This window comes from Marmota monax, unplaced genomic scaffold (genome assembly GCF_021218885.2).
Source record: "Marmota monax isolate L192 unplaced genomic scaffold, Marmota_monax_Labrador192_F-V1.1 WCK01_AAM20220418_F8-fsc00008, whole genome shotgun sequence".
Lineage (NCBI taxonomy): Eukaryota > Metazoa > Chordata > Mammalia > Rodentia > Sciuridae > Marmota > Marmota monax.
In genome coordinates this window covers 21,623,096-21,647,773 of record NW_026694432.1, presented here as the reverse complement: position 1 = coordinate 21,647,773, position 24,678 = coordinate 21,623,096, and the positions used below count along the sequence as shown (strand labels likewise).

General features: G+C 36.0%; 1 protein-coding gene across 2 annotated transcripts in view; it reads left to right on the top strand.

Annotated features, from left to right (window-relative positions):
* Positions 1–24,678, top strand: part of Maco1 (macoilin 1) — a 63,185-nt gene that overhangs the window by 4,043 nt on the left and 34,464 nt on the right. For both annotated transcript variants that reach the window (XM_046468814.2, XM_058571048.1), the window contains exons 2-6: positions 11,804–11,945; positions 13,827–13,953; positions 18,777–18,900; positions 20,702–20,880; positions 22,606–23,107. In XM_046468814.2, coding sequence (XP_046324770.1) covers positions 11,804–11,945; positions 13,827–13,953; positions 18,777–18,900; positions 20,702–20,880; positions 22,606–23,107 — 1,074 coding nt within the window. The remainder of the gene's footprint in view (positions 1–11,803; positions 11,946–13,826; positions 13,954–18,776; positions 18,901–20,701; positions 20,881–22,605; positions 23,108–24,678) is intronic.

Sequence of the window (24,678 nt, the reverse complement as noted above, 5' to 3'; positions counted from 1 at the left end):
AAGTCTCCCTAACTATTACTCTTCTGAGGTCCTTGGATTTCCTTGTGATTCTTTGCCCTGGTCTACCTCCACACACAGACACCTGCCACTCCCCCAGCAGCATCTCTTGTAGCAGCAGTTCTTCAGGCGAGGTGGGACTGTTGCTGTATAGTGAAGCCATAGGGGATTCTTGATACTTCTCCCCACCGCTCATCCCCTGGAATTACTGACTTTATAATAGGAAGAAAAGGAGATAAAAATGTAGTAAATAGAAGATGGGACAGAAACATTTATATTAAAAGTATATTCTGGGTCTCTCCAGTTAGAATTATTACTTACACAGCAAATATATTAAGAATTTTAAGTAAGTCCTATGTTTAGCTTCAGGAAATATTTTATATCTTTGTTACTGGTGGTTGAAGGAAGCATACCTTCCATGTAAATTTATGACTACTTCCTATGCTGATTCTGCTTGTAGTGTTGCCTGAAAGTCATGTTTTCACAGCTTAATGCCTTAAAATTATTTGTAGGAACTTATGACTGCCCTCGTGTATATAATACTTTTCCTCATCTTTACTTCAAGAAGTGTTCTCTGATCTTTGGGACTCTTCAAAAGTGACATTTTAAAATGATCACATTTGGGCTGGGGATGTGGCTCAAGTAGTAGCGCGCTCGCCTGGCATGCGTGTGGCCCGGGTTCGATTCTCAGCACCACATACAAACAAAGATGTTGTGTCTGCCGAAAACTGAAAAATAAATATTAAAAAATATATATATTAAAAAAAAATTTTTAAATGATCACATTTGCATCCTCCTCAACTTCCCACTTTTCCTTTTCTAGACCCTTGTCTAAATAGTCTGGTCTTTAGAGATTTCACTTGACTGCTTTTCCTGTTTCTTTAATGATGCTTTTTTTTTTTTTAAGCCTGGTTTTAGACTCCTTTGGGCTATGGTTATTAAAGTCACCAGAGGCTGCCTGCCTTGATTGTACACATGTTCCTCAGCGAGAATCCCAGATACCAGTGTTGCAGTCTCACAGCCTAAAAGCATTTCAGTAATCATGGTAGGCTTTACCTTCAGCAGTGTTGAACCTGACATTAGAGAGAGATTCTGTATTGTTTTATTTTATTATTATTATTATTTTTTGGTACTAGGGATTGAACTCAGGACTACTCGACCACTGAGCCATATCCCCAGCCCTATTTTGTATTGTATTTAGAGACAGGGTCTCACTGAGTTGCTTAGCGCCTCCCCTTTGCTGAGGTTGGCTTTGAACTCTTGATCCTCTAGAGCAGCTGGGATTATAGCTGTGCCCCACCCCATTTCCATGCCCAGCTGGAAATGTTATTTCTATAAAGTGTTCAATTTGAAATTTTTTTTTTAATATTTATTTTTTAGTTTTCGGCAGACACAACATCTTTGTTTGTATGTGGTGCTGAGGATCGATCCCGGGCCACACGCATGCCAGGCGAGCGCGCTACTGCTTGAGCCACATCCCCAGCCCTGAAATTTTTTCTGCAGTGTCATAGTATATTTACATTAAGTTTACAAATTGGAAATTTATGAATTAAGATATTGAGTGTTTATTCTCATAATGTACATATTCTCACTTTTTAAAGGCTTGGTTCTCTTGGAGGATTAAGGAATTATATGATTTGAATATGTGTATATATATATATATATATGCATATATATGTGAAGGCATATAAAGAAGAAAATATTTATATAAAGAAGAAAGCATTTAATAGGATAAGAAAGTTGAATATGGTAGATAAACACACAGGCTTTGAAGTCTTAAGGATGTGGGTTCAGATAATACCTCTGCTTCCAGTTGTGTTGTGTGAGCTTGAGCCAGTCATTTACCTATTTTAACTTTAAGTTTTCTCATTTGTAATACCTGTTTTTATAGGGTAGTTATAAAGCTATAGTAGTCCTTCCTTTCTGTGGTTTTACTTTCCTCAGATTTTTCTCTGTTTTTGGTATGGGGATTGAACCTGTCATCACTTAACTATGAGCCACATCTCCACCCCTTTTTAATGTTCTTTTTTTTTTTTTTTAGAGACAGGTCTGAGTTGCTTAGGGCCTCACTAAGTTTCTGAGACTGACTTTGAATTCATGATCTTCCTGCGTCAGCCTCTCAAGCCGCTGAGATTATAGGCTTGTGCCACTGCGAGACTACTTTCCTCTGTTTTTTTAATTTTTTTTTTGAGGGGGTACCAGGGATTGAACTCAGGGGCACTTGGCCACTGAGCCACATCCCCAGCCCTATTTTGTATTTTATTTAGGGACAGGGTCTTACTGAGTTGCTTAGAGAGACCTCACTTTTTGCTGAGGCTGGCTTTAAACTTGTGATTCTCCTATCTCAGCCTCCCACGCCTGGCTTACTTTCCTCTGATTATTACCCATAGATACCCAAAATTGGAAGATGTTTAATGAAAAATTTCATAAATAACCAGTTTTTAAGTTATTCGTAAGTTAACATTGTTTTTATAATTAGTTATTGTTACTTTCTTATGGTGCCTAATTTATAAATTAATGTTTATCATGGGTATATATGAAAAAACATAGTATGCATAGAGTTAAGTACTATCCAAGGCTTCAGGCATCTACCGGAGATCTTGGAAAGTATACCTAGAAGATATGGGGGGAATACTGTAATTGAGAAAGGTCACATAAAATACTTGGCATAAGTATGGAGATTCCTTGGAAAACTGGGAATAGAATCACCATTTGACACAGCTATCCCACTTATAAACAGCATACTACAGGGACACAGCCACATGTTGATAGCAGCATAATTCACAATAGCTAAATTGTGTAACCAACTTAGATGCCCTTCATTAGATGAATAAAGAAAATATGGTGTATATATACACAATGAAATATTACTCAGCATTAAAAGAGAATAAAATCATGGCATTTGCAGGTACATGGATGAAGTTGGAGAATATAGTGCTAAGTAAAGTTAGCCAGTCCCAATAAAAACAAACACGGAATGTCTTCTCTGATGGAAGGATGCTGATTCATATGGGGATAGGGGAAGAAAGGGAGGAATAGAGGAACTTTAGATAGGGCAAAGGGGAGGGAGGGGAAAGGAGGGGGCATATGGGTAGGAAAGATCGTGGAATGAGACAGACATCATTAACCTAAGTACATGTATGAAATCACGAATGGTGTATCTTCTTTGTGTTCAACCAGAGACATGAAAAATTGTGCTCTATATGTATAATGTGAATTGAATTGCGTTCTGCTGTCATATATAACTAATTAGAATATGTAAAATTTAAAAATAAAAAAAATACTTGTCATACTGCCTTTATCTTTGTTATCTTATTTAGTCTCATTAAAGGCATTAGCTTCAGTTTCTCAGGTGAGGAAACTGAGGTTGCCAGAGGTTTAGTTTCTTGCTAGAGACATATATCTCCTCATTCCAAAGTCTGTCCTCTTTTTGTTTCGTTGCTTTGTGTCCCTTCATCCTTTCTGAGTGGTGCTTATGTGTCATAATTTATATGATCCTCTCAAACTCCTTCTACACACAGGGCAAGTGTCATAATGTTCATTTTCCATGTGAAACAATAGGTAGGTATCAGGAGTAGCTTGCCCAAGGCCATTAATCTTTTTTCCTTCTCAAAAAGAGGATCTCTCTCTATTAAGATTTTAAAAAGTAGACATGGCAGCTCAATGCAAAATATGATCCTGGACCAGGATTAATTTATCTTTCACTATAAAAGAAATTAGTGAGGTAATTACTGAAATTTGAATAAGGTCAGATATAGATCAGATAATAAATAGTACTATATTAATGTTAATTTCTTGTTTTTTTTTTTTTTAACAAGGATTCTTTTTTCTTATATTTATTTTTTAGTTTTAAGTGGACACAGTATCATTATTTTACATCTATGTGGTGCTGAGGATGGAACTCCGTGCCTCAAGCATACTATGCAAACACTGAGCCACAACCCCATCCCCAATTTCTTGGTTTTGATAATTGTGGTCCCATTGGAGAATGCTCTTGTTTTGGAGAAATTTAGGGATAAAGTAGCATTACATCTACAATTTATTTTCAAATAATTCAGGAAACATATGTAAACATATATAGGGAGAGAATGTTAACAAATTTGAATGTCTTACCATTTGTGGAATCTGGGTGAAATGTATAAGGGAATTCTTTGTGTTAGTCCCAAAGTTATTTCAGAATGAAAAGTTGAAAAGAAGTATCATATGCTTGATAAAAAACAAGTAAAAGCAGTATGATGATACAGAATAATAATGTGAAATCCCTTCGTAGTTCTGTCTTCGCATAGTTGCTGTTGTATGACTTATAAATATAGGGTTTTTTCTATATATAAACAAATGTATATTTCTTACTTGACAAAAATAGGCTTCTATTTTACATGTTCACTTCTTTATATAGGGATTCACCATAAAAACATCACAGGTTTCCATGCAGAATGAACACAGTTCTTTGTGGTCGGTCTCCTAACTTGTCTTTCTGTGCTTTTTCAACAGTTTCCTGTAGCCTGTTAGAGTTCCCTGTTCCTCAGATTTTTTCCTATAAAATAACAATAACTGTCTTGCCTACTTCACAGTTGTGGAGATAAAATGAGATAATTAATAAAAAAGCATTTGGGAAAGATTACAAGTGTGATTAAAAATGTAAGGTATTGTTAAGTAGATTTTCACTATCAATGATAGTAATATTTGATTCACTTTTGAAGTGAATTTCAAATATTTATACAATGTTGACACTGTTCTTTTAGGGCCTAAGCATTGCTTTTATTTTTATTTTTCTATTTTGTTTCTTTATCTCTCCCCATCCTAAGCCCCATAGACTTCACACTGTTAAAAGTATTTTTGGCTGGGTGGGTTGGCTACACTCCTGTGACCCCAATGATTTGGGAAACTGAGGCCAGAGGATTGCAAGTTCAAGGTCAGCCTGAGCAATTTAGTGAGGACCTAAGCAACTTAGTGAGACTGTCTCAAAATAAAAAATAAAAAGGGATGGGATTGTGGCTCAGTGGATTCAATCTTCAGTATAAAAAAAAAAAAGAAGAAGAAAGTATTTTTGAAGCAGAAATTCTAAAATTCCAAACTTTCCACTTAGATTAGGTTGTTATTTTTTATTTATTTACTTATTTATTTTTTAAGACAGAGGGAGGGGGAGAGAGAGAGAGAATTTTAATATTTATTTTTTAGTTTTCGGTGGACACAACATCTTTGTTTGTATGTGGTGCTGAGGATCGAACCCGGGCCCGCACGCATGCCAGGCGAGCGCGCTACCGCTTGAGCCACATCCCCAGCCCATAGATTAGGTTATAATACATTGCTATACTTGGTATCTCTGTAGTATATATAGTCCTTTATAAAAATACTATATCACAAAATTCTTATAAACTTTTAAAATTTATTCCCATTCTGGGTAACTTTTTTCTTTTGTTTCACATTGTTATATTAGTCGTTGCAGTGGCTGTTTAGGTATTTGTGTCTGTGTGTGCAGGCATGTGTCTGTATTTGTGTTTGTGTGTGTTTGACTCTAGAAAGGCTTCCTTTATAGGAGGCTTAAAATAGAAAAAAGATATATAGAATAGCTTGGATTATCTCAGCCTGCTCCCCTTTTCTGGATTGTACACCAGGATATGCTTTCAGACTACAGCAGTGGTTCTAATTTTTTTTTTTAATATCTTTATTTTGTTTATTTATTTTTTGTGGTGCTAAGGATGGAACCCAGGGCCTCACATGTGCAAGGCAAGCGCTCTGCCACTGAGCCACAACCCCAGCCCTGTTCTCCTCATTTTTATTTAGAGGCTTGCACACAATTATCCATAATTCAGATTTCTCAGAAATTTTTTTTGTTTTTGTTTTAGGACCTTACTTAATGCTCTTAAAAATAACTGAAGCTGGGCTGGGGTTGTAGCTCAGTGGTGGAGCACTTGTCTCGAATGTGTGAGGCTCTGGGTTCAATCCTCAGCACCACATAAAAATGGATAAATAAAAATAAAGATACTGTGTTTATCTACATCTAAAAAAAATGTATTAAAAACCAAACAAACAAACACAACTGAAGCCAAGCTGGGCACGGTGGCACAGACTTATATCCCAGGGACTCAGAAAGCTGAGGCAGGAAGATTATAAGTTCAAGGCAAGCCCCAGCAAGTTCGTGAGACCCTGTCTCGGAATAAAAAATAAAATGGACTGGTGATGTAGCTTAGTGGTAGAGCACCTTTGGGTTCAGTCTCCAGGACTACCCAAAAAAGATCGAGAACCTCAAAGAGCTTTGGTTTTTAATCTATCGATATTTATTGTATTAGAAATTAAAATGACAAAGATTGAAAACATTTATTAGTTCATTTAAAAATCACAATGATGAACCCATTAGAAAAGAAGTGTGATTTTATATTTTTCTGTACCTCTTAAATTTCTGGCTTACTAAAGGATACTTTGAGAACCATTGCTGGAGTCAGACCCAGTAGCAGGTAGGCCAAATGGGATGATAGTCTGGCACCCAGAATAAGGCTGATTACATTTGTTTCTTTCTAGTGAGGAACAGGCAGAACAGATTGGAAGCAGGTGCATGGTAATCCTTCAGGCAGATGCTGTATTGATATCTTTGTTGCTGTATTTATTGTTTTGATCAGACACCCTCTTAGTCACCTGTGCATCATCTCTTCTATTTTCATTTTAACTGTGCACATTGATAAAAGCCCTGTTGGTCCTAAACTCTTCTACATTGCAGGTCATTCATTCAACAAGAATTGTTGGGGGAAAGAAGTTCAAGTTCCTGTAATGTAGTGTGCTAGCTGCTGTGCTGGGCACTGAGGGTATGAAGTGGGGAACACAATGGCCAGATCATTTTGTTTGTGTAGACTTTACATCTAAACAGCTAATTATACAAAATAGTATTTAATTTTAATTGGTTAAATACTTTTATAGTACAGGATGCTCTGTGAGCATTTAATGGGGTCCCAGTATTTATTTGGGGGCCAGTAATGCTTTTTTGAGGAAGTGATATGATACTCATGCTGTGTGCTGAAGGATGAGCAGCAATGGAAGTTATTCTTTTATATTTATTTGTACTTAGATGGGATCTTCTCTGTGATTCAGAAAGAATTGTAGAAAAATGGAAGAACTGACCCTGAACATTTTCTGGTTGAGGGAAGGATGGTTAACAGTTTGGAGATAAGTACTGATTATCTGTACTGATTGTCTTCTTTCTGAGACATGGAATTTAATGGAAGTTCCATGACAGCTTGAAGTTGCCTTAATCCATTTCCTTTTGCTCTAACTGAATACTTGATACTGAGTAATTTATTTAAAAACAGAAATTTATTTCTTATGGTTGTGGAACATAGTTCTAGCATCTGTTTGGCATCTGGTAAGGGCCTTCTTGCTGTATCATAACTGCTCAAGTCTCTCTTTTCTCCTCCTCTCCCCTCCTCTTCTTCCTCTTCCTTTCTCCCCTCTCTCACTTTCTTCCTCCTTCTCCTCTTCCTTCACACAGTCTCACTTTGTTGTCCAGGCTGGCCTTGAATTTGTAATCCTCCTGCCTGAGCCTCCCAAGTAGCTGGGATTACAGGCAAGAGCCACTAATCCTGGCTCTTCCTCTTGTCATAAAGGCATCAGTCCTATCATAGGGTTCCCATCCTGATGAGTTTATCTAATCCCAAATACTTTCCAAAGGCTCCACTTCCAAATAGCATCTGGTATGTGAATTTAAGGATTAAATCTCAACATGAATTTCAGAGAGATTTTCAAACTATGGCATGGAACTTGTGTTTTTCTCAAATTTTAATGTATGCATAAATGGCCTAGAGGTCTGGTTAAAATACAGGCTTAGATTAAATAAGCTTGGATTGGGCCCTGAAATTCTGCTTTTCTAAACAGTTTATATATGATGATGATGCTGGGTCATGAACCATACTTTGAGTAGCAAGACTGTGTGTAATTACATCAGCCCACGTGAAACTTTAGCATGAGTATAAGGCATATAAGGGGCTGGATAAATATTCTAGAGATGATGTCCAGTAGGAAGAGGTATTGGATAAGAGATAAGACAAAGCAGCTGGGTGTAGGAAGTATCTTGCCATATACTGAATGCTAAAGGTGATTTACAGTTGCCATTACCAAGAGGTCAGGAAAGCTAGGATTGAGATAGATGGCTACTAGTATAGTCAGTGAAATATTCCACAGGCTTATTTCTGTGGTGAGGACCAAGTGAACTAAATGGCCATTAGTCTGTGTAGGGAAAAGGTCAGGTACTGAGGATTGATGGCCTTCTTATGGTAATTATGTGGTCTCCAGAAAATGATGTAGGTGACAAGCAGCTAGAGATACTGAAGAGAAGGTGCACTTTACTTGGAAAAAGAAGAATGTTCATTACCACTTCATATTAATCATAGATTATTAATCTGTAGATGGAGAGTATTACTAAATGAATTCAGGCAAAAAAAATGGTTGTAAGTAGCACAATAGGAATAGAATAAAAAAATTTATAGAAAATATCCACTTTGAAGACTTGACACCATAAGCCTAATAATTGCATTTGCCTTTTCTTTATTTCATTGGCATTCAGAATAGTTAACAAACCATCAAAAGATATTACTGGCCTGCCCTGTTTCAATATATAATTTTGAAGAATAATTTTTTTTTCTTTTTTTGCGGTTAGGCTTTACTATTTTATCATTATTAGCAAATTTACTTGGATTTGGAGACTCAAAATAATATCAAGTTAGCCATAAGTCATATGACCCATATAAAAGTATATTTAATTATATCTTCTTCATGGCTTAAAAGAAATATTTTGGAATTCCATAATGGTTTAAATTTCCCTGTGGAATATCATCGCTTTGGATTTGGCAAAAATCTTAGAACCTTCAGAATTTGGATGGAGAAGGATTAGTCAGGGTTTCTACACTGATGAGCAGTCATTTTAGATTACTATCTTTTAACTTTTTATATGTACCTACAGAAGGATAAACATGATTTTCTGATGTAAAAAGCTAAATGAATACTGAATCAGGCAGCTTTCTTAAATTTTCTAAAACTCTTTTAAGATTGAAATGGTTCAATAGAATTTAAGATTATTTCTTGAGAAAATCAGCTTTGTTAATTAGGTTGTCTTTTGATTTTAGAAGTAGGCCCACCTGAAAGGGGAGCCTGGGGAAAGCTGAGGGTGTGGCATATGTTTGTAAATGATCAGGTTTCCTTATTAGATATTTTTACTTCTAAACTAAGACTCATTAAGAACTAGGAGTCTAGAACATCAAAGGTATAAAAGCAGTTGCTTGAGCAATTAAATGTATAAGAAACCCCTCACCTTGAAGTTACAAAATTGAAAAAGAATAGTCACCAACAAGGATGATTGTTTTTGTATTGCCTTAGTTTTAAATGATCCAGTTGCTAAAAGTATTCAGAGCAGGCTGCTATTCTTTTGGATAATGCTTTCTAAACAGTGAAATGGAGTATTGCCAGCTAGACTGGGATTCTGCCATGCCTTGGGGGAATTTTGGGCAGAGAGCATTTGGTATCACTGTTCCTTTTCTAGCTGGGGAATGGTACCATGAGGTACACATGTCTCATTCAGCAACATTCCAGAGACAGCTCCATGGGAAAAAGGATTAACCAGAAAATTAATACATTTTCATACCCCTTTTAATTAATTAATTAATTTTCTAGTGTTGGGGATAGTACACAGGGCCTTACCACATTCTAAGCAAATGCTCTACCATTGAGCTATAACCAGCCCTATGCTATTTTTTAAATGCTTTAAAAAGATGACCAAGAGGCTATTATACCTTGTTTAAGGTAGAAACAGTTCTAGACACAAGGAAAATTCCTTTTAGTTTTAAAGTCATGTAGCTTGGAAATCTAGTTTCAAACTAGATTTGTGATCCCTAATACCTGCCTGACTCAGATGTTCCTTCTAATAAAATGTGCTTTGCTCTCTATTGGGTCAGTTTTGAACTTAATAAGAGAATGAGTTTGAGGGCTCTGTCTTCAACAGGGTGGTAGAACTGTAGTGAGTGAAGCTAAAAGAATTCTTAGAATTCAAGAATGTGTTCTTCGGGTTTGCTCAGGGTTTCTTGATTTTAGGCAAGTCTCTATGGAAGTTCAAGAATTAACATTAGAAATAAATCCTAGATGACAAAATATGCCTCATTATGAATATTATATCATGAAGGGCAAGGGTGTCTGTTCTTGATATCTTTTACCCTAATGACTTCAAAGGGCGCAGAAAAAATCCTCAATGCTGGATCTTGCCCCCCACTCCCATGTAACTCTTTTTGTATCTTATTGAAATATCCTTCAAAATTATTTATTAAAAATCTTGATTTGAGCTGGTGGTATAGCTCAGTAGTAGGACATATTTTAATATACATAAGGCTCTAGACTCAATTCCTAGCACCCAAACAAAACAACAACAAATTTTTGATTTTGTTGATATTTATTCAAATAACTAATTTGACCATTTCAGTATTGGAATGTTTGCACTGCAAAATGCCATGCAAGTTTCTAGCCCAAGTCAAAGTGAATTTTAGGTATTTTCAATCTGTTTATTTTGAAACCTTTTTTTTGGGGGGGGGTGTATGCTGGGGATTTAACCCAGAGCCTTGTGCATGAGAAGCAAGCACTCTACCAAATGAGCTATGTCCCTAGCCCTAGAACCTTTTTTTTTTGGGGGGGGGGTACCAGGGATTGAACTGAGAGGTAATCGACCACTAAGCCACATCCCCAGCCCTATTTTTTTGTATTTTATTTAGAGACAGGGTCTCACTGAGTTGTTTAGAGCTTCATTTTTTGCTGAGGCTGGCTTTGAACTTGTGATCCTCCTGTCTTAGTCTCCCGAGCTGCTGGGATTACAGGTGTTGTGCCCCGCCCTAGAACCTTTTTTAATACCTCAGTTTGATCTGCTCCAGAATCATCAGGATTGGGAACATATAAATAAAAGTTTATTAATAGGTACAATTTAAAGACCTGTATTATCCATTGTACAACTAATGGACTGGAAAATGGACTTTCAGATTTCATGAAAAAAATAGTAATTTTTTTATCCATGTCCTTACCTCTTTTTGAGCTTAGTGCAGTGGTTAGTTGTATCCTGACTGGCTTGTCAAAGTTGTTCTGTTTAACATAAATCCTAAGGGAACTAGGAACACATACATTTACTTCTCAGCTAGAACAAGGCCTGGATACTTAAGGAGTTTTTTCTTCAACATGTATTTTTGCACCCTCACAGTCCTTTGGTAGTGATTGGCATCTGCTCCCTCAGTTAGTTTCTATTTTGGGAAGTCATTTGGTTTTTGTTTGGTTAATGCAGATGTAAACTATATGGAGAGGCAGGAGAAGGGGGAAAAAAGACAGAATTCTTCAAGCATATAGGGGTTTGCATCAACAATTTCAAAGACTCTCAAACAGATGTAGAGGGGTGGAGAAGCAGCACATTTGAAGTCTTTCAACCATGACATTTTCTGCTAATGAAGAACAGCTTGAAAGCTATAATTTTGAGAGTGTTGCAGTATTTTAAAGTCAGACACTTAGCACATTTTTAAAATAGTGTTGAGATTTAAATTTTTTTTTTCCATCTTAAATGGGATTAAGCAATTTTGGTCATCATCTTATCTCAATAGTTATGAGTCTCAGAATGAACACTAGTGCTTTTTAAAATTTGGATAGGCCAATGGCAGCATCTCTATTTGTGCTTTATCTCTATTGCGCTCATGGTAAAAAAGTTATTTTGTTTGTGTCTTTTAAACTGAAACAGTGAATTTTCTGTTTCTAGTTCTTCACAAATGACCTTGAATTAATTCTTTATTTTTATATTTTGCAGTACATTTTTATACCTGAAATTCCTGGTAGTGTGGGCACTTGTCCTCCTTGCAGATTTTGTCCTGGAGTTCAGATTTGAATACCTGTGGCCATTCTGGCTTTTCATCAGAAGCGTCTATGATTCCTTCAGATACCAGGGACTGGTATGTTTACTAATATATGCTCTCCAACACTGAGGGATTTAATGACCCTTCTCAGAAAATCTTCAATATCTGATGGTGACCTATTTACAGTAGATTTTATAAGCAATGTTTAGGAGACTGCTGTACTGGAATGAGCTAATAGGGTCTATGGACTGAAAACTGGCCTCTTGGGCTATTTTATCTAACCCCAGGTATTCATATCTTTTCCTTCTAGCCATTCAAGTAGAAGGAAGAGATTGGATAGACACTTAAGTAAGGAGATAGTCCTGGAGGAAGCACTAAATTGTTCAGTTCTACACAGAAGTGCTTCTGAAATCCCTGGTAGTAATGGAATTGGAGTTAGAAAAGTGATTCTCAAATTTTTGACTCAAGACCCCTTTACACTCTTAAAAATTATTGAGTACTTCAAAGAGAAGTATTCATGTGGATCATATCTATCCATATTTTTAATATTATAAATTAAAACAAAAATTAAAATGCATATTAACTTACTGAAAATAACAGTAGTAAGCCCATTACATGTTAATATAAATTATGTTTTTTTAAATATTTATTTTTTTAGTTGTAGTTGGACACAATACCTTTATTTTATTTATTTATTTTTATGTGGTTCTGAGGATCGTACCCAGGGCCTTGCACAGCACTCTATTGCTGAGCCACAACCCCAGCCCACAAATTATGTTTTTAAACAAACAAACAAAAAAATTAAAAAATATATTAAAATATAGAAGAATGGCTTCATTTTTGCAAATCTCTGTAATGTCTGGCTTGATAGAAGACAGCTAGATTTTCATATATGTTTCTGAACTCAATCTATTGCAATACCAAATGTCATGTAACTTTTAGAAATTTCTACTATACACATGAGTGTGAAAAAGTCAGATTATATCTTAGTATTATTACAAAAGCAGTTTTCACTTCAAAACCATCTGGAAGGATCTGAGACCCTCCAGAAATCCCCAGACCGAATTTTTAGAACTACTGGGTTAGCAAGGGCACAGGCCAGGGCTTGTTCTTTGGGTTTGTGTGTTGGTTCCATTGTTGTTTCATAACCACACCTTAAATCCGTAAATCTCCAACCAGGCCTGGAGCTTTGGTCAGAGCAAATCCATGCTTTAAAAAGATGGTGTCAAGCTCATGTCCAGCTGGTAATAGATAGTGGTAACCAGAGGATGGTAACCAGAGGAAGGCTACATTATTAAGATTAGTAACATCAGCTTATGTCTTACTAATATTATGGTTCACCTGTGTTCCAACAAGCCTATCCTTTAAGAATAAGACTCTTGTTGGGTGTGGTGGTACATGCCTGTAATCCCTGAACTGCAAGTTCAAGGCCAGCTGCAGCAAGTTAGCAAAGCCCTAGGCAATTTAGTAAGACTCTGTCTAAAAATTAAAAAAATAAAAAGAGCTGAGGATGTAGCTCAGTGGTAAATTACCCCTGGGTTCAATCCGCAGTGCCCACCCTTCCCAAATAAAAAGGCTTTTAGCTGGGGTGTGGCTTGCTGGTGGAGTGCTTGCCCAGCATACCTAAGCCCTGCCTTCAGTCACCAGCACTGAAAACAGAAATGAGACTATCTAGGAGTGGTTTGTGAGGAGAGAGGCTTTTCTGGGTTAAAATTCTTATTCTTTCAGGTAACCCTCCCATAGCTCATTGTGGTCTAGCCTCAGTTTGTTCTGGTCTAGTTCTTCATGATTGAAAGACCATAAATGGCACTAACTCTTTAATGTTGAGTTAACCACTACTTTTTTATATGGATTTTAAATGTTTTAAAATGATCTGTTATTAATTTGCTCTGTTTTCATTAATTTTGTTCAATAAGCTTTTAAAAACCAGTGTTTGAAAATAACAAGTTCTAAGATGTGATTTCTTTTCTCCCGTAGGCCTTCTCAGTATTTTTTGTTTGTGTAGCATTCACATCCAATATAATATGTCTGCTCTTCATTCCCATACAATGGCTTTTTTTTGCTGCTAGCACATATGTATGGGTTCAGTACGTATGGCACACAGGTAAGTGTTAATGATTTCTTAGATGGATAGAAATTTTAGGTTCAAGTTTTTAAAATATGGTCATTTCTTTGAAAAAATTATTTACAATTGATTTTATGTGGATGTTTTAAAGTTGCCTTTTCTTAATAGATTATAATATACTTTTACAAAATTTTTTTTGTATTATTTCAATCAAAAGTCTAAGCCTTTATGATATGATATCTCTATAATAGACATTTTAATCACCAACTCTTATTATGAAGATATCCTTTTTTTAAAAAAAGTTGAAGTGGTTTTTGTTTAAAAACAATTGAAGACAGCTGTGTGCCAAATTTTAAAAAAGGTTCCTAGAATAGGTGAACCCATAATTTGACAAAAGAATCCTCACAGTAGCCTTGGCACATGAGGGTTTTAACTCTGATTGAAAACCTACAGTGATAAAGAATTTAACTGTCATTCCTGGTACTCTATTACCCATTTTGGGGCTGCTGTGATAGGAAGTTGTTCTTCATAGTGAACCAAACTCATCCTCCTTTTATTTTTAACCCAACATGTCTCAGCTACTTGGAAGCTCACTGATTCTTAGAGGATCTGAAAGGGTTTTCACCAGAAAAATATATGGGTCTGTGAAAACCTTTGCCTTAACATTTCAAGGGGTCTATAGACCATCCCCTCAAGCCAAAACTAAACCTCTCCCACCTTAATGGGTGTAATCTCCCTTCCCAGTTAACATTTCTTTAGAGATCTGAAGTTCCTGTCATATCCTTTTAAGTCTTTTCTGTTGGCGAAAATGCCTGGTTTCATCAGTTTTTCCCTGTGTGGCATTTCAAGCACACGTCACTAACCTGATCTCTCCAGTTTTTATAGGTTCTGTGTATTATATTTCAGGTATGTTCTAACTAGAGTTGAGCTCACAGCTACCTGCTGCCTTCTTAGAGCTACACTGTTAGTTCAAACCAAGAAAGATGAGATATTTTGACAGCTCCAGCCCACTGTGTTAGCTGGAAAGTGGCGTGCAGTGGGATTTGAGGATTGGTTCTCAGAGTCACACTTGTGTACAAAGTTACATGAAACTTAATTCTTAGGCTCAGCTGTAACCTGTAGGGTTTTGACCACTGAGAGAGTGCCAAATAATAAAAGCTCTCTGGAGCAGCATTCATACTCTTCCAAAAGCTCCTAAGAGGATGATGTGAGCCTGATTAGAAGACACAATTGAGCCCTGTTATTCAAAGTATCCACTATCCACTGTATGCTTGATTTTCTCCATCTTGAGCACTCTTTTGTATTTGACTTGATTTATAAGCTACCATGAGCTGTCTGTAGTCTGCTGTCCTCTAATTAGAGTGATTTTTCTTTGCACCAGTTTTTACTTATGTGTCCTTGGCCTGGACTTGGGTTTTGTTTTTTTTTTTTTTTTTTTTTTTTTTTTGAGAGAGAGAGAGAATTTTTTAGTTTTCGGCGGACACAGCATCTTTGTTTGTGTGTGGTGCCGCACGCATGCCATGTGAGCACGCTACCGCTTGAGCCACATCCCCAGCCCGGACTTAGGTTTTTCTTAAAAAGCAGACTCAATACTATCTCTGTGAACCTAAACCAAGTTCTGGCCTTTACTTTTCTCGTCGACAAGATGAGGAGGTTAGGCATACGACAAGATGAGGAGGTTAGGCATAATTGTGAGTGAGTTGCCATTTACACTAGCTCCTCTCTCTAGGTCTCAGTTTCATGTCTTGTCATATGGAGGTGGAATAATCTAGATAATGTAAAAGAGAGACCCTTCCAGTGCAAATATTTTGGGACTTTGAGGAACTATGGTGATTCTCTAAATTTCTTCAATAATATTTTAGTAAGGAAGAGGAAACTAAGCATATAACTTTTATCTAAATTTCTTCAATAATATTTTAGTAAGAGAGAGGAAACTAAGCATGTAACTCTTAGTAGAACCTTTCAGGAACTGTAGTTGAGTGAGTGACCCACCAGATAGCAGGTAGTTACATCATGAAATGATACTTGGCTCTCTTCAGCCCTTGGCTCAGTTCATTAGAATGACTAAATTGTGAAATATGTTTTAAATTGGAATAATTAGTACTGAAAAAAACAAGCAAAATAAAATGAAAACTTGTAGTTTTATTGGGCCTGACAAATGAGTACAATTTGTATAACTTGGGGCTAATTTTTTCTCTAGTTCTTAAAATTTTAAATTCTTTCCTAAGAATGTTAGGAATATAGGGGCTGGGGATGTGGCTCAAGCGGTAGCGTGTTCGCCTGGCATGCGAGCGGCCCGGGTTCGATCCTCAGCACCACATACAAACAAAGATATTATGTCCGCCAAAAACTAAAAAATAAATTTTAAAAACTCTCTCTCTCTCTCTCTTAAAAAAAATTAATATTAAAATTCTCTCTCAAAAAAAGAATGTTAGGAATATACAAATTATATATGGCCACAAAATAATGATAATACACTGTTGTAACCTTTTTCCTTGCTATTAAAAGAAAAAAAGGCCAAGATACAAAACTGAATTTATAATAGAATTATTACTCTTATTAAAAAATGCTTCCAATGTAGCTTTATTTACTGAGTAGATGTAGAAATATGAACATTTGTCTTTTTTCTGTAATCTGTTTATTATGTTTATAATAACTTAATACATTCATACAGGAAATAGGGAATATAAATTTTTGAAATGATTCTAAAAATTTATATTATAGGTTGCTATTTTTCTTTCTATATTCTGAAAGTACCTATTTTTGCTGTGTTAAGTCCATAAGAATGTTTGAAGTCAATAATCACCTTCACAGAGTTTCCCTTATTGATTTAACTTAGGGACCAGGCTTAAGAGGACTTTGGTTTTTCTTAAAAGCAGACTCAATACTATCTCTGTGAACCTGAACCAAATTTTGCTTAAGTTCTGGCCTTTACTTTTCTCCTCAACATGATGAGGAAGTTAGGCATAATGATCTTCCTAGTTTCAAGATCCTATGATTTTTTTTTTTAATATTTATTTTTTAGTTTTCGGCGGACACAACATCTTTGTTTGTATGTGGTTCTGAGGATCGAACCCGGGCCGCAGGCATGCCAGGCGAGCGCTCCGCTTAAGCCACATCCCTAGCCCCCTATGATTTTTTTCATCTCAAAAATCCATAGCAGAAAGCCTTTAGGTCCCTAATTTTCCCCCCTTATGCCTGTGTAGTCCACATTTATAATTATCCCATTGTTAATCATGTCCTAATGTAAATGAATCTAGTCTGCAGGTTTTGAGTCCAAGTCATTTCCCAATATTTACATCTTGTTTATTCTGTTGCAGGTTGATTTTCCTCCCTTGGAAATTGTTTTTAATTACAAAATGAGTATGACCTGTGGTTAAGAAAAACACATTTTCAAATAGTACTTAAATGTCCAAAAAACGCTATATTGTTTTACTGTTACAGCTGATTCATACTTAAGAATTTTATTTTTTAAAACATTCTGGGTGGGGTTGTGGCTCAGCAGTAGAGCACTTGCCTAGCATTTGCGAGGCTCTGGGTTCAATCCTTAGCACCACATAAAAATAAATAAACAAAATAAAGGTATATGTCCAACTACAACTAAAAAATAAAAAAAAAATACTTTAAGAAAAAAAAAACCTCATCATTCCATGAGAATACAGATCTTTTCCATTCTTCAGATAATCTGCAATCTATTTAAATATATAAATACATTTATCACAATTAAATAGCTGCCTATTGATAGACATTTAAATTAAAATAAAGTTTTTATTATTGCAAATAATACTATGATTAATATTCTTAAACATTTATCTCAGGGCTCTTATATTTCTGTAGGGTAGAGTCCTAGAAGTAGAATTTCTGGAATAAAAGTACAAGTTAAACTGGGTGCCGTGGCACATACCTGTAATTCCAGTGGCTCAGGAGGCTGAGATAAGAGGATTGGGGCTTCAGAGCCAGCCTCAGCAATGACAAGGTGCTAAGCAACTCAGTGAGACCCTGTCTCTAAATAAAATACAAAATATGGCTGGGGTTGTGACTCAGTGGTTGAGTGCCCCTGAGTTCAATCCTAGGTACCCAAAAGAAAAAAAGTGCAAGTTAAACCAAAGAAGTACAAGTTGCCACAATTTTGATTATTGTCAAGTACAAGGCTAAACCTTTCCTCACACCTTTCTTGTACTTTTATTAGACTTTAAAATTTTTTCTCTAGTGGGTTAAAAAAAAATGAATGTAATTATTTTTAATTTCGTATTTCCCTAAATTGTACTTTTTCATATTTTCTTCTAGTCATCTATGTTTTGTGACTTGTAAATTTTCCTCAGTTCCTTTTGTTTTGTTTTTGTTTTTTGGTGGGGTGGCGACAATGCTGAAGATTGAACCCAGTGGGCCTTGTACATACTAGGCACATTTTACGCTGTTCAATTACAGTTCCCTGACATCCACACACTCGTTTTTGTTTTGGGATGAGGTCTTACTGTGTTGCCCAGGCTGGCTGAGAACTTCTGGGTTCAAGTGATCCTTCCCCCTCAGTGTCCAGAGTGGCTGGGACTACAGATGTGGGCACCCCCCACCCCCACTGTCTTCAGTACCTTTTTTTAATTGATTTATAGGAGCTTGTTGTATGTTAGGACTATGAATATTTTGTTTTATGTATTTTCTGCCAGAATGATTGCCTTTTATTTTATCAGTGATTCTATGAAAATGTTTGTCATATAAGAGCTTTTAATTTGCATCAGATTGCTTTTTAGTTTAGTGGAAAGTCTCAATGAAAGTTATTGTAGTTGAATCAGTGTCCCAAATAACCCATCTGTTGTGTTAGTTAATGTTTCATTGATGCTTGTTTCTCTGCTGCTTTCCCACAGAAAGGGGAGTGTGTTTGCCTACAGTGTCCCTCTGGATACTCTTTGTTTATATTGAAGCAGCAATTAGATTTAAAGATCTCAAAAATTTTCACGTAGACCTTTGTCGTCCATTTGCTGCTCACTGGTAAGTATTATCTATACTCAATCTATAATTCACTTCTTAGTGGAATGGTAAGTTTAGCTGTGAATTTTTTCTTATTGTGAGTCCAGGAGCAGAACAGCACTGGTGGTAAATAGCGTGGACCCTCTTTTCAGGCAGATGAGTGCTGGAATCCCAGTTCCTGTTCCAACAGCTCTAAGCTTCAACTTTCTTACCTGTGTCTCCTGGGGTCACAGGAAAGAGTAAATGAGGTGATACATGCAAACTATTTAACTTAATGCCAAGTACATTGAAGTCTGATAAATGTTAACTATTTTTATTATAATCTGATATGATTCCAAAAAGTCTTCATGAGAAATACACGGCTATTTTATGAAGCTTAAAAGAACTTAGAATTTCCTTATTTATAGAGTAAGAGAATATTACTAATAATTCTTCAAGGAATATTATTTCTTCTTACGAAATATAAATGAATATCAAGTCATTTTTCATTTAGGCTTGATCAGAAACTTCTTTTTTTTTAATATTTGTTCAATTATACATGGACACAACATCTTTATTTTGTTTACTTATTTTCATGTGGTGCTGAAGATCGAACACAGTACCTCACATGTGTGAGGCAAGTGCTCTGCCACTGAGCCGTAACCCCAGCCCCAGAGACTTCTTATTTCCAGAAACTTTTTTTGCATTTATTATGATTTTTGTTTGCATTTATTATGGAAATCACCACTAAATGTATGTTTCTCTTAAACACACCATTTTTTATTTGCTAATATTTATGGAAAACCTAAAATAAACAGGAATCAACTAAAAAAATAAATAATTGTTTCCAATATTTTTAGTCTTCTCACTAACAAGTGAATTAAATAACCTGGTCATTAAAACTTGTCACTTTAAATTTGTAGTGAGACCACATTTAGACTAATTACAAATTGGTAAGGTTTAATGTTAATGAAGCTTAATGTATGTTCCACAATATTTGAAGAGTTTTTGAAACAGTATTAGGCAGGTGATGAGCTGAATTAAATATTTCAACTTTCTATTCCAGAAATTAAAGTTGTTGGTACGCTTGGTTTAATTTGGTGGCACAACCCAAATGTTAGCTCTCATATTAGATACTTATTTAAATTATTCTGGAATTTATGTGTGACAGTGTTTGTGGACTAATTTTCCAGGAATATATGGTGTCATTACCCCTGAGACAGCAAGACTGTGTCAAAGTAGTTACCTAAATTTGACCCTGCTTTCTAGTATTAAAACCCAAATGACGTCTTTTTGAATTTTTATCTATTTATTTATATGTGGTGCTGAGATTTGAACCCAGTGCCTCACACATGCTAGGCAAGCATTCTGCCACTGAGCCATAACTCCAGCCCCTTGAATTTTTAATACATAGAATGTTTACTTGTGGCCACCCATAAATTCTCTACCCTTTCAATTTTTAAAAGCATACAGATGTCTCAGTTTCAATGCATAAGGCAGGTCAGTGTTTCTTCAAGGCATTAGCTTGGCATCTGAGAGTCAGCTGTGGTGGTGACTCCTTGAGTAGTTCACCAGAGTCTGATGGGAAGGGTTTTCTTTTGGTCTAGGAGTTCTGTTGATCCTTTGGGGGCTTGTTTTCCGTGCAGCTACCTCAGATTTCCACAGACATTTAATAAATGTAGACATGACAATTGTGTGTTTATTGAATACTTCTTCAACTACCATCATCAACTAAAATTTATTTTTTGATTCTAGGAATTTATTTTCTCATTTAAATCATGAATAGCCACATGTGCTTGATGCATGTGTTGTTTATTTTAAAGTTTGTTTATCTGTTTTCTAGTATTGGGTACCCTGTGGTGACTCTGGGCTTTGGCTTCAAAAGTTATGTGAGCTACAAAATGCGGTTAAGGAAGCAGAAGGAAGTACAAAAGGAGAACGAATTTTACATGCAGCTTCTTCAGCAGGCCCTCCCTCCAGAGCAGCAGATGCTACAGAAGCAAGAAAAAGAGGCAGAGGAAGGTAGGTCTTTACCCTAAAGCTGTTGACTAAAAGGCTAGTTGTGGTTTTTGACTCTCAGTAGAATTATCTTTTAAGGAAAAATAGCTAGAATTTTAGATTTTTCTACTTTCTGGTGTTCCTTCTCAGGGCCATTGTTTGATTGTAAAATAAGGAGTGTAGATGACTTTTTTTTTTTAGTTTTAGGTGGACACTATCTTTATTTTATGTGGTTCAGAGGATCGAACCCAGTGCCTCATGCATACTAGGTGAGCACTCTACCACTGAGGCACAACCCCAGCCCTTGATGAAATTTTTTGTCTATTCTCTGAAGGCCATCAGCTTATAATTATAACTATGCTTATTTCATAATTTTTATTTTTAGTTTCTTATTTTATGTCATAAATTTTTTTAAACACTTATTCTCGGAGACAAAATACATAACTGTAAATTTGTAATTAAAACAAGCCAAGAGGGTTGGGGTTGTAGCTCAGTGGTAGAGCGCTCGCCTCTCACATGCGAGGCCCTGGGTTCGATCCTCAGCACCACGTAAAAAAATAAATAAGTGAAATAAAGGTATTATGTCAAAAAAAAAAAAAAAACAAGCCAAGAACCAAAGTATAAGCAAGATAGAGATGTGGACATAGGAAACTGAGTTTTATATGTCAGAAGTCTTCAATGTAGAGCCAAGACTGATAGGTTCTATTCTTGAGTTTCTTGCAATGTAATGTGGATTTATTATTATTATTATTTTTTGTTTTCCTTTTTTTTTTTTCCTTTTGTACTGGGGATTGAACTCTGGGTATTGAGCCACATCCCCAGCCCTATTTTTTAATTTTATTTTATTTAGAGACAGGGTCTCACTGAGTTGCTTTGCACTTGGTTTTGCTGAGGCTGGCTTTGAACTCACAATCCTCCTGAGCCACTGGGATTACAAGCATGTGCCACCATGCCCAAGATAATGTGGATTTTAAATTGGACCATATCTAATGGAACTTGTCTTGTGGGCATTTAACCAACAGAGATAGATGAATTCACAGTAATACTAGTTTTCTCAGTTTAGGAGTTGGAAGTTTGAGGTCATGTTTTTTGTTAATTAATATATGTCAAAATCTTTTTCTTTGTGGTACAGAAATCTCTTATATAGACCTTCAACAACTTGGAATGTATAGAGCTGATACAGAGTATTCTTTACTAGTGATCTAATAAATAATACAGACTATTACCTCAGCACTGGACTTAAGAAAAAGGATATATGTTCTGCATCTTAAAATCATACATCTTCTTTTATTTTATTTAATTTCTATGTTTCTGTAAACATGTCTGTGAAGTTGCTAGAAATTTATTCAATAGGCATCTTTTAAATAGGGCCTCTTAGGAGAAAATCTGCCTTTATTTTCTTAACCCCATGACAGACAAGTTTGATTTGACTGATATATGAAGTATGACTTGAATATAAAATTTCTTATCCTACTTTAAGGCCCAACCATAAATGACTTCATATGTGATGGTGTTTGATAAATGATGATGATTTTCAAATTTTGCAACTTCTCCAATGTGTTTAGATTGGCTTCTTGAATTCAACACAGTGTGCTGTGACTCTTGCTTCTAAATAAGTTTGCATATTTATATGGTGAATTTCTAACCATAACTAATACAATTTGTTGAATCAGTACAGTATATGTTTTTAAAAAACTAAATATTCCGGTATGGTTTTTTTTTTCTGTTGGTTTGTTTTTGGTATTGTAGCAGCCAAAGGATTACCTGATATGGATTCCTCGATCCTTATACACCACAATGGAGGCATCCCCGCCAACAAAAAACTGTCCACAACTTTGCCGGAGATAGAATATCGAGAAAAAGGGAAAGAAAAGGACAAGGATGCCAAAAAACACAACCTTGGAATAAATAACAACAATATACTACAACCCGTAGACTCTAAAATACAAGAAATTGAGTATATGGAAAACCATATCAATAGTAAAAGATTAAATAATGATCTTGTGGGAAGTACAGAAAATCTCTTGAAAGAGGACTCATGCACTGCTTCCTCCAAAAATTACAAAAATGCCAGTGGAGTTGTGAACTCCTCACCTCGAAGTCACAGCGCCACAAATGGGAGCATTCCTTCCTCATCTAGTAAAAACGAAAAGAAGCAAAAGTGCACTAGCAAGAGCCCAAGTTCACACAAGGACTTAATGGAAAACTGTATTCCTAATAACCAGCTAAGCAAACCAGATGCACTGGTAAGGTAAGTGTGTGTGCTGTGTCCCTGCCATCACTTTCCAATGAACTTGATATATTCTTGAAAAACAGTCTCCCCTATGGGCCTGTAGGAACTGTTGGTGATCAGATATTGTGAATAGGTGAATGGTGATATTTGGTGTTTGTTTTGCATAGGTTTGTTAACCACCTGATGCCATTGTCTTGCAGCATTGACTTAACTTTTTCATGTGCTCTAAAAAAGCGATGATGGTGATTACTTCCATACTTGACAAATTTACATGTAACCATTCTCATAGGTATCAAAATAATCCATGTCCTTTTATGTTTGTATATCCAAAGTTGTTTTGGCAAAAACAAGAGTTTTTGCCCTGTTCATGCAAATTTCTTTATTTGTCAAACAGATATAGATAGTAGGGGTGGGGTCAGAAAGTTCTTTACCACCTTGGGCTTGATTTATTTATTTTGTTTGTTTTTCTGCACATAGAATGTGAATTATTCCTAGATAACTCTGGTAAAATTAGGTTTGAAAAGTAATCTCTTTGTAAAATGTCCATAGACAAATACAAGTTTAGATGGGGATTTTAATCAGAAGTGTTTGTTTTCTCATCTTTAATTAGAAGAATACCATTGTTATATGACCCCGCCTGGTTCAGACTGTTAGGCAAACACAAATATGTTGCTTTTACCTAAAATCTTTATCTGGAAACTGATATCTGAACTGGAGCTTTTCTTGTTATTGCTAACTCAAGCAGGCAATTATAACTCTACTCATCCATAAATTATATTTCACTTCCGGTGGCTTACTTAAAGGCCAAGTATAATTTATTCTAGGAGGGAGGGTTTCTAGTATTTTAAATTTTGTTAACCAGATTATTAATTTGTTTTAATTTTCTGATTGGCAACTGGATTAAGGGAAATATATTTAGTTTCTACTGGTATAGGCTCTAGAAGTTTCATAGTTCCATGCTACTTTTGCAAGCCCACATGGCTGATGCTGGGTTGGGCATCCTCACAAGTTTATATGAGGTTCTGCCCCCCATCATGCCCTACAGAGAAAATGCTAAGCAGAGAACCCTCTCCTCTCCATGGGAGAAAGACCTGTTAGTGGACCTTCTATTTCAAAAGGAATTTCCTACAAATCTACTAGATGCTATAGATAAAAATCTGTCACAAGCTTTTTTTAAAATATATGTATTTTTAGTTGTAGAGGGACACAATGTCTTTTACTTTTATGTATTTATTTTTATGTGGTGCTAAGGATCCAACCCAGGGCCTCACACATGTGAGGCAAGCGCTCTACCACTGTGCCACAACCCCAGCCCTGCCACAAGCTATTTAAACATCCCTTTCTTCTATATGATTTTAATAATAGTAGTCAAGCCAAAGAGTTTTCCTCTGTTGGTTTTTGCTGAGAGTGGTTAAAACTCAGTCTTGTGGGGTGCGGTGGCACACACCTGTAGTCCCATTAGCTTGGGAGCCTGAGACAGGAGGATCACCAGTTCAAAGCCAGCCTCAGCAAAGGCGAGGTGCTTGAGACGCATAGGGCTGGGATGTGGCTCAGTAGTTGAGTGCCCCTGAGTTCAATCCCTGGTACCA